Below are 11,155 nucleotides of genomic sequence, written 5' to 3' on the forward strand. Positions count from 1 at the left end.
TTGTTATTGTTGTTGCCATTGTTATTGTTGTTGTTATTATTGTTGTTATTATTGTTGTTATTGTTATTATTGTTGTCATTGTTATTTTTGTTATTGTTATTTTTGTTGTTATTGTTATTATTGTTGTTATTGTTGTTGTTGTTTGTATGTAAACAATTACATGTTCCGTTTATTTATTTTGTCATTTTTTGTATTAATTAAAACTTGTTGATATAGTGAGGTCGATGTTTTATCACAATAATGGTTTAAGAACTTGATGATGGTTTGACTTATTGGTAATGGTTTAATATTGGCTTAAACCATTATTCTTCAAGTATTTATATTCATTTATGGTCGATGGTTTAATCTGATGATCGTGATGATGGTTTTAAATCAGTGTCTTATATTGAGAAATTATTCTTGGACGATGGTTTATCCTTTTATGATGACTTAAACCCTGATCTTAAACCAGGTCCTAAGCCATCGTCCTGGGTTTAAATAATTACGCCTAGACGCTGATTTAACCCTTCGATTGGAGGAGCAAACCCAGATCTTAAACCATCGTCCGTAAAGTGGTTCATAATACGTTAAACCTAAACCATAAAACAATATCATTAATTATGCCCCACACCTGTGCTTTGACCAGTTAATTAGGCCCCACACCTGTACTGACCAGACACTAGGCCCCACACCTGTACTTGACCCGGATAATTAGGCCCCACACCTGTACTTGATCAGGTTAATTAGGCCCCACACCTGTATTTCCTGATTGAAGACTAGGCCCCACACCTGCACTTGACCAGGTTAATTAGGCCCCACACCTGTACTTCTGATGAAGCAATTAGGCCCCACACCTGTACTGGACCAGGATAATGGGCCCCACACCTGTACTGCACCAGGATACAGGGCCCCACACCTGTACTGCACCAGGATAATTAGGCCCCACACCTGTACTTGACCAGAATAATTAGGGCCCCACACCTGTGCACCAGGATTACTAGGCCTCACACCTGTACGTGAGCAGGCTAATTTGGGCCGCACACCTGTACTTGACCAGGTTAGTTAGCGTCACCTGAACATTAGCTTACTTGGTGATGGGGCCCACCTGACCTCCGACCTGGTGACAACACTTGACCTCCGACCTGGTGATGGGGGCCTACTTGACCTCCGACCTGGTGATGGGGCCCACTTGACCTCTGACTTGGTGATGGGGCCCACCTGACCGCTGACCTGGTGATGGGGCCCACTTCACCTCTGACATTGGTTATGGGGCCCACCTGACCTCCGACCTGGTGATGGGGCCCACTTAACCTCTGACCTGGTGATGGGGCCCACCTGACCTTCGACCCAGTGATGGGGCCCACTTAACCTCTGACCTGGTGATGGGGCCCTCACCCCTGACCTGGTGATGGGGCCCACCTGACCTCTGACCTAGTGATGGGGCCCACCTGACCTCTGACTCCAGTGATGGGGCCCACCTGACCTCTGACCTGGTGATGGGGCCCTGACCTCTGACCCAGTGATGGGGCCCTCTTGACCTCTGACCTAGTGATGGGGCCCACTTAACCCCTGACCTAGTGATGGGGACCCTTGACCCTGACCTAGTGATGGGGCCCTTGACCTCTGACCTGGTGATGGGCCCTAACTTCGACCTGGCGATGCGGCCCACTTGACCTCTGATCTGGTGATGGGGCCCTTGACCTCTGATCTAATGATGGGCCCCTTGACCTCTGACCCAGTGATGGGGCCCTTGGCCTCTGACCCAGTGATGGCTCTTGACCTCTGACCTGGTGATGGGCCCACTTGACCTCTGACCTGGTGATGGGCCTCTTGACCTCTGACCTGGTGATGGGGCCCTTAACCTCTGACCTGGTGATGGGCCCACTTGACCTCTGACCGGTGATGGGGCCCTCTTGACCTCTGATATGAGGATGGGGCCCTCTGACCTCTGACCTGTGATGGGCCCACTTGACCTCTGACCTGGTGAGATGGGGCTCCTGACCTCTGGATCCTGGTGATGGGGCCCCTTGACTCTTGACCTGGTGATGGGGCCCTCTGACCCCTGACCTGGTGATGGGGCCCACTTGACCTCTGACCTGGTGATGGGGCCCTCTGACCTCTGGACCTGGTGATGGGTCTTGGACTCTGACCTGGTGATGGGGCCCTGACCCTGACCTGGTGATGGGGGCCTCTGACCTCTGGACCTGGTGATGGGGCCCCTTGACCTCTGGACCTGGTGATGGGCCCTTTGACCTCTGACCTGGTGATGGGGCCCACTTGACCTCTGGACCTGGTGATGGGGCCTCTTGACCTCTGACCTGGTGATGGGGCCCACTTGACATCTGGACCTGGTGATGGGGCCCTCTTGACCTCGACCTGGTGATGGGGCCCTTGACCTCTGACCTGGTGATGGAGGAGCAGCTGAGGTGTTAAATGTCTCGTGCCTCCTCCTCCTCCACCCTCTCTTCCTCCTCCTCCACCCCTCTTCCTCCTCCTCCACCCCTCTCTTCCTCCACTCCCTCCTCTTCCTCCCCCTCCTCCACCCTCTCTTCCTCCCTCCTCCTCCACCCCTCTTCCTTCTCCTCCACCTCTTCCTCCTCCTCCTCCACCTCTTCCTCCTCCTCCTCCACCCTCTTCTCCTCCTCCTCCTCCACCTCCACCCTCTTCCTCCTCCTCCACCTCTTCCTCCTCCTCCACCTTCCTTCCTCCTCCACACCTCTTCCTCCTCCTCCATCTCTTCCTCCTCCACCACCTCTTTCCTCCTTCCTCCACCTCTCTCCTCCACCACCTCTTCTCCTCCTCCTCCACCTCTCTCTTCCTTCCTCCACCTCTTCTCCTCCTCCTCCACCCTCTCTTCCTCCTCCTCCTCCTCCTCCTCCACCTCTTCCTCCTCCACTCCTCCACTCCTCCTCTTTCCTCCTCCTCCACCCTCTTTCCTCCTCCTCCACTCCTCCTCCTCCACCTCCTCCTCCTCCCCTCTCTCCTCCACCTCCTCCTCTCTCCTCCTCCCTCCACCCTCTCTTCCTCCTCCACCTCTTCCTCCTCCTCCACCTCTCCTCCACCTCCTCTCTCTTCTCCTCCACCACCTCCTCCTCCTCCACCCTCCTCCACCACCCTCTCTTCCTCCTCCTCCTCCTTTCTCCTCCACCCTCTCTTCCTCCTCCTCCTCCACCCTCTCTTCCTCCTCCTCCTCCACCCTCTCTTCCTCCTCCTCCTCCTCCTCCACTCTCCTCCTCCTCCTCCCACCTCTCTTCCTCCTCCTCCTCCACCTCCTCCTCCTCCTCCTCCACCTCTCTTCTCCTCCTCCTCCACCCTCTCTTCCTCCTCCACCTTCTTCCTCCACCTCTCTTTCTTCCTCCTCCACCTCTTCTCCTCCTCCTCCACCTCTCCCCTCCTCCACCCTCTCTTCCTCCTCTTCTATTTCACTTGTTTTAATTGATTCCGGTGTAGGAGGACTGGGACTAGGAGCACTGTGGACTAGTGTGAGTGACCTGTGGACCAGTGTGAGTGACCTGTGGACTAGTGTGAGTGACAGGTGGACCAGGAGAGTGACGGTTGGACTGGTGTGAGTGACAGGTGGACTGGTGTGAGGACTGTGGACTAGTGTGAGGACTCTGGACTAGTGTGAGTGACTCTGGACTAGTGGAGTGACCTCAGGACCAGTGTGAGTGACCTCGTGGACTAGTGAGTGACCTGTGGACTCTGTGTGAGTGTTCCTGTGGACTGGTGAGTGACTCGTGGACTGGTGAGGACTGGTGGACTGGTGAGTGACTGGGTGGGACTGGTGTGAGTGACTGGTGGACTAGTGTGAGTGATCAGGACTAGTGTGAGGATCAGGACCAGGTGGAGTGACCCGGGGACTAGTGAGGACTCTGGACATGTGAGTGACTGGTGGACTAGTGTGAGTGACTCTGGACTAGTGTGAGTGACTCGGACTAGTGTGGGTGACTGTGGACTAGTGTGGTGACTGTGGACTAGTGTGGGTGACTTGTGGACTAGTGTGGACTCTGGACTAGTGTGAGTGACCTGTGACCAGTGTGAGTGACTCGTGGACTAGTGTGAGTGACTGGTGGACTAGTGTGAGTGACTCGTACCAGTGAGTGACTCGTGGACCAGTGTGGAGGACTGGTGGACTAGCTGTGAGTGACTTGTGGACTAGTGTGAGGACTCTGGACTAGTGTGAGTGACTGTGGACTAGTGGAGTGACTGGTGGACTAGTGTGAGTGATCTGGACTAGTGTGAGTGCTGTGGATTAGTGTGGAGCACTTGACTAGGTGTGAGGACTCGTGGACCAGTGTGAGTGACCTGTGGACTAGTGTGAGTGACTCGTGGACTAGTGTGAGTGACTCTGTGGACTAGTGTGAGTGACTCGTGGACTATAGTGTGAGTGACTCGTGGACTAGTGTGAGTGACCTCGTGGACCAGTGTGAGTGACTCGTGGACTAGTGAGTGACTGGTGGATTAGGTGTGAGTGACTCGTGGACTAGTGTGAGTGATCTGGACTAGGTGAGTGGTCTAACCTGAGTGAGTCTATAGCTTAGCGTGTGGATAAAATGGTGTGTGTGTGTGTGTGTGTGTGTGTGTGTGTGTGTGTGTGTGTGTGTGTGTGTGTGTGTGTGTGTGTGTGTGTGTGTGTGTGTGTGTGTCTGTCCTCTCTTCTCTTAAGGAAAAATTACGTATGAACATAACCTATCCTGACCTAACCTAACATATCCCAACCTATCCTGACCCACTTAACCTGACCCACCTATCCCTGACCTAACCTAACCTGACCTTCCCTATCCTGACCAAACCCAACCTATCCCCGACCTAACATAACCCAACCCAACCTATCCCGACCTAACCTAACCTAACCCTACCTATCCCAACCTGTCCCAACCTATCCTGACTTAACCTAACCCTGACCCAACCTATCCCGACCCAACCCATCCTGACCCAACCAACCTATCCCAACTCCAACCCATCCTGACCTAACCTAACCTATTCTGACCTAACCCAACCCTGACCTAACCCAACCTAACCTGACCCATCCTAACCCACCTAACCCCACCCATCCAAATCCATCCTAACCCATCCTAACCCAACCCATCCCAACCTAACCCAACCATCCTAACCCCATCCCAACCCAACCCAACCTATCCCAACCCAACCTTACCTATCCCAACCCATCCCATCCCAACCCATCCCAACCATCCTCATCCCAACTCATCCCAACCACCATCCCAAACCAACCTATCCCAACCCAACCTATCCCAACCCAACCTATCCCAGCCCAACCTATCCCAACCCCTGAGAACTGGCCAGGAGGACTGAGGTGTAAGGAGAAAATGGTGTTGGACGGAGGGTAGTGTGTGTGTGTGGGGGTGGTTGGGGGTTGTGTGTGAGTGTGGGTGGGGTGTGGTGGGGTGTGTGTGGGCGGGCGGGCGGGCGTGTGTGGGTGGGTGGGTGGGGGTGTGTGTGTGTGTGTGTGTGGGTGGGTGGTGGGTGGGCGGGGGGTGTGTGTGTGTGTGTGGGTGTGTGTGTGTGTGTGTGTGGGTGGGTGGGCGGTGTGTGTGTGTGTGTGTGTGTGTGTGTGTGTGTGTGTGTCGCGTCTCACAACACCAGCGAGACAGTGTTACCAATCGTGGTGTAAACATTCCAGACAAAGGTACCAACACTGTTACTAATAATTGCAGGGTCCTAACACACGTCACCGTCAATATTTACAATAGAACCACAACCACGTTAACAATATTGGTAACACTGACACAGGAAGTATTCACCAGCTGCTGTGTTATAACAGAACCCCCCCAGCCTAGTCACCACAATTACCAGCTTAAGGACACTGCAGCGTATTAATGATGATGTTTGGTAACTTGTTCCACTCTCTTCCACTACTCTATTTCCAAACCAATGTTTACCTATTTGCGCCTCAATCTGAATTTGTCTAATTTAACACCATTGTTACGAGTTCGCTCCTGGTTGATAGTTTGAGTACCTCGTTATATCACCTTGTTCTGAGCTGACTCCATTTATTCACCTCTATCATATGCCCCTCACTCTACTGCCCTCTCGGAGTGCAAATTAAGATGCTTAACCTGTCTCTGTACTCAAGGTTCCTAATGCTGGACTGGGGTCTTTGTCATTCTGTAGCACGTGACCAGAACTGAGCTGCGTCATCCAAGTGTGGGGGAGGAGGAGGAGGAGGAGGGAGGAGGGGAGGAGGAGTGAGGAGGGGAGGGGAGGAGGAGGGAGGTAGTAGGGAGGGAGGAGGAGGAGGGAGGTAGTAGAGGAGGGAGGAGGGAGGTGAGGAGGAGGAGGGGAGGGTGGAGGTAGTGGAGGGAGGAGTGAGGGAGTAGGGAGGAGGGAGGAGGGGAGTAGGAGGAGGAGGAGGTAGTAGGGGAGGGAGGAGGAGGGAGTAGGGGAGGAGAGAGGGAGGGAGGAGCAGGGAGAGGAGGGGTGGGAGGAGGAGGAGGGAGGAGGAGAGGGGAGTAGGGAGGAGGAGGAAGTAGGGAGGGAGAGAGTAGGGGAGGGAGGAGGAGGTAGAGGGAGGAGGAGGAGGGAGAAGGAGGAGAGGGAGAGGGAGGAGAGGTAGGTAGGAGGAGGAGGGAGAGGGGAGGAGGAAGGAGGGAGGGGAGGAGGAGGAGGAGCAGGGGAGGGAGGGAGGAGGTAGTAGGGGAGGGGAGGAGGAGGGAGAGGGGAGGAGGGAGTGGAGGGGAGGGAGGGGAGGAGGGAGGGGGGGAGGGAGGGAGGAGGAGGGAGGGGAGGAGGAGGGAGGTAGTAGGGAGGAGGAGGAGGGAGTAGGGAGGGAGGAGGAGGTAGTAGGGAGGAGGAGGAGGTAGTAGGGAGGAGGAGTAGAAGGGAGGAGGAGCAGGGGTAGTAGGGAGGAGGAGGAGGGGAGGAGGAGGAGGAGGGAGTAGGGAGGAGAGCAGAGGAGAGAGAAGAGAGGAGGAGGAGAGGAGGAGGAGGTAGTAGAGGAGAGGAGGGTAGAGGAGGGAGTAGGGGAGAGGAGGAGGAGGAGGTAGGGAGGAGAGGTAGGAGGAGGAGGGAGGTAGGAGGGAGGAGGAGGTAGTAGGGAGGAGGAGGAGGGAGGGAGGAGGGGAGGAGGAGGGGAGGGAGGAGTGAGGGAGGAGGAGGAGAGGGAGTAGGGAGGAGGGAGGGAGGGAGGGGAGGAGGAGGAGGGAGAGGAGGAGGAGTGAGGAGTAGGGGAGGAGGAGTAGGAGGAGGTAGTAGGGAGGAGGAGGAGGGACTAGGAGGAGGAAGTGAGGTAGGAGGAGGAGGAGGGAGGAGGTAGTAGGGAGGAGGAGGAGGGAGTAGGGAGGAGGAGGAGGTAGTAGGGAGGAGGAGTGAGGGGAGTAGGGAGGAAGGAGTGAGGGAGGGGAATATATGTGAGAAGAGTAGGGAGGGAGGAGGAGGTAGTAGGGGAGGGAGTGAGGTAGTAGGGAGGAGAGAGAGGGAGAGAGGAAGTGAGGAGGAGTGAGGTAGTAGGGGAGGGAGGAGGAGGGGAGGGAGAGGGAGTAGGGAGAGGAGTGAGGGAGTAGGGAGGAGTGAGGAGGTAGTAGTAGGGAGGCGTCAAACCTGAAGAAGGCGCCGCAGTATAGTGGGGGCGTTACTGTAGCCTTATCCTGCGGTAGTAAGCTCTTGCTGTGTTGGTTGAGTCCGTCCTCAGTACCCTGGTGGTAGAAGGGCGTGGTGTTAGTAGTGGTGGTGGTAGTTGCTAGTAGTAGTGGTGGTAGTAGTACAGGTGCTGTGGTTAGGTTAGGGTTTATCAGTGTGGTAGCCAGAGAGTTGTGGCTGACAGGGTTAAGGGTGTAAGTGTTGGTATAGTGTAGTGGCACCTGCAGGTGGAACAGAGGCTTGTGGTGGTATAGTGTAGTGGTTGTGGTGTACCTGGTGTGGTGGTATAGTGTAGTGGTTGTGGGTGTGTACCTGGTGTGGTGGAATAGTGTAGTGGTTGTGGTGTAATCCAGCCTCATGTTGTGTAGGTGTGGCTGACACACACACACACACACACACACACACACACACACCTCCTTTCATGTAAACAATGTTAGTGTTTTGAGTAGAACGTCTTAAGGTGTGGAAGTCAATCGTTAACACACACCCACAACAGTTATATGCGGTACTAGAGCAGCCTGCGTGCTAGTCTGTGATGACCTTCCTGGAAGTAGTGAAGAAGGAGGAAGAACATCAGTGAAGTGTGTGGTGGTGGTGGTGTGTAGTGTTTGTAGTGTGTTGTGTGTGGTGGTAGTGTGTGGTGGTAGTGGTGAAACAAACAGTGTGGTGGTGGTAGTAGTAGTGTGTGTGGTGGTAGTGTGTGGTGGTAGTAGTGCAGTGTAGTGATGTGTGGTAGTGTGTCTGGTGGCATGTGTGTGGTGGTAGTGTGTGGTGGTAGTGGTGTGGTGGTATGGTGGTTGTAGTAGTGGTGGTTGTGGGTAGTGATGTCTGGTAGTGGTGTGGTTGTGGTAGTGTGGTAGTAGCAGATGTGTGGTGGGTCATCAACCTGGTAATAAACTGTGGAGGCGGCAGTTGCACCATGCATGAACTTGCCTTGCCTGATACTGTATCAGCCTCCCCACTTCACTCCTGTACCCTTCAATTCTGTTTACTGTCACACACACACACACGCACACACACACACACACGTATCACACGCACACACACGCACACACACATTGTCATTACTACTAATAATAATACCATGCACCTCTGAATGCAAGTAATGATGCCACCACACTGACCCTTTATCAAACCTGGCTTTCTAATCTCCAGATTGATGACCATATATGTCACTGAGGTTGACTGTATTTCTGTTGTGTGAAGCGTGACAGCAAAGGATCTCTAGTTATGTCAGAACAACCGCGTGTCTGCAGCAGGTGGGCCGGCGCGCGTTGGTGCCCTCGTCGGAAATTCCCCGCCCGATTGGCTAGTGACCACCTGATGCCACGGACTTCGAGACAGTTTGCGACCTTTTAATGACCCTTAGGATGTCTCTCTACCTGAGCGGGTCACGTCGAACAAAGCTGACCCGGTGAATCGTGTTGAGTGGATGTCTCACCAGGGCGGGTCAGCTTTGTCGTGACCTGAGAGCACCACTGGGACCAGATGTTCTCGCCAGACCCAGAGTCACGGGTTTAATGCATGCTGTACCACCAGTATCTGACCTCCGCACCTGGCTGGCGGCCGATGCCTGCCGAATTCCCCAGCGCACCACCAATTGGGAGGTAAAGGTACTGTTCCCTGGATGGGCCCCTGCCGGAACGAGCGTTAAAATGTGTGTACCCGATGGGGAGGCCACTCAATGGAGACCAGTAAGTTGATTTAACGAAGCGTTAGGGTTACGTTACGTTGCCGTTAGTTTAGTTTAGGTTAGGTTAGTTAGGTTAGGTTACATGTTACATGCCACGTTATTTAGGTTAGTTAGGTTACGTTACGTTACGTTACGCGTTATTAGCCAGTTAGGGTTAGGTTAGGCGAAGTTAGGTTAGGTTAGTTAGGGGTTAGTTACGCAGTTTAGGTTAGGTTAGGTTACATGTTACGCTGCTGCCAGCTGTTTTAGGCGAAGCGAAATAAAGCAAAGGTTTAAGACATTAGGTTTGCAGTTGAGCAGGGGTATTCGCATTCGTACCTTGTACTTGTATTCGTACCTGTACTCTGTATTCAGGTACGTGTGTTTGTATCTGTATTCGTACCTGCATTTGTATTCACAGGTACCAAAGTTTGTATCTGTACCTGTGTTGGTATTCGTACCTGGTACTTAAAATTGCGTACTGGTATCTGTACCCAGCGTATTCCAAAATTCTGTACTTGTATCTTCGTACTTGTTGGTACCTGCACTTGCATCGCACCAAAGTCGGTACGGCACCGTACTTGTACTCAGTACTTGTATCTGTACCTGGTACTTGTACCTGTACTTCTGGTGACCAGTCTGTACTGTGGTCTGGTAATTTGCACTTGTATATGTACCTGTACTTGTATCGGCATTCGACCTTGCGGTGTGTAAATTTATTAGGACGACACCACAAAATAGGGCGAGTAACAAATCTGTCGAGGACCCAATAAAACTATGGTAAAGATCCAATTTTTCAAAGGCCTAAAATGTCAGATTAAATTTTAACGTATAAATGGAAGCGTTTAGTATGAGAGATGTAAACAGAGAGAAACCAGATACCAGATGAACAACGATGTTATTGGAGAAATCCGACTGAGAAAGATTTAGGAGCAATGATAAGTAGGAATCTTAAGCCAAGTAAACAATGTGTTTTTTGTCGCAAAATGCTAACAAGGAGCGTTATTAAGACCAACGAGGTCATCCTAACACTATATCTTGTGCTGCCAGAGACCCTCACTTGATGACGCGGCTCTGCCTTGGCCACCGTACTACAGAATGACAAGATCATCCCAAGCATAGAACCTTGAGTACAGAGACAGGTTGAAGTTATCTTAATTTGGTACTCCCCTGAGAGATGTAGAGGAGGGCGATATGACAGAGGTGTATAAACGGAAGTCAGCTTCAGAACAAAGGTGATATAAACAGCATCAAACTGGTCCAATCAGGAGCGAACCGTAACAATGGTGTTAAATTAGACAAATTCACAGATTTAGGCGCGAAATAGTAAACATTGGTTGAAATAGAGGGTGAAAGAGGAATAAAATATCAAACACTATTTGCTTAACTCAATACGGACAGCTCAAAATTGTAGGTTGGGTGGATATATGAGTGATAGGGAAGGCAAACGATCGCTCAGCATGGAATCGCCGCGTCTCATGTTGTGTGTTTTATTTGTTCAGTGATTATTAACACTTCATCGTACTAAGTGGTGGTTAGATGGAACAACGTATATGTTAATATTTTGATTAATTACTTTTTGTTTTTGCCACTTGTATTATAAGAGTGATTATTATTATTATTATTATTATTATTATTATTATTATTATTATTATTATTTTTATTATTAAGGTTATTATTATTATTATTTTTTGCTTACATATTATTATTATTATTATTATACACATTTATTTTTGCACGCGACATTTTATTATTATTATTATTATTATTACATATGATGGCTTACTTTATTTATTGTCATTGGCCTTTATTATTACGCCATTTTATTATTTTGGCTTTTATTGCTGACATTATTTGATGGCTGACACATATCACCCACCTACCATCATCACCACCACCATCACATGA

At 51.5% G+C, this 11,155-nt stretch overlaps 1 protein-coding gene across 1 annotated transcript in view; it reads right to left on the minus strand.

The window, feature by feature from the left end:
• LOC121875040 (translation initiation factor IF-2-like) overlaps positions 1–2,321 on the minus strand; it is a 13,455-nt gene extending 11,134 nt beyond the window's left edge. Inside the window, exon 1 of the mRNA XM_042379389.1 lies at positions 1,822–2,321. Coding sequence (XP_042235323.1) covers positions 1,822–2,321 — 500 coding nt within the window. The remainder of the gene's footprint in view (positions 1–1,821) is intronic.
• Positions 2,322–11,155: the final 8,834 nt, after the last annotated feature.

Source organism: Homarus americanus, unplaced genomic scaffold, assembly GCF_018991925.1.
Source record: "Homarus americanus isolate GMGI-L3 unplaced genomic scaffold, GMGI_Hamer_2.0 scaffold13915, whole genome shotgun sequence".
In the NCBI taxonomy this organism is placed as follows: Eukaryota; Metazoa; Arthropoda; class Malacostraca; order Decapoda; family Nephropidae; genus Homarus; species Homarus americanus.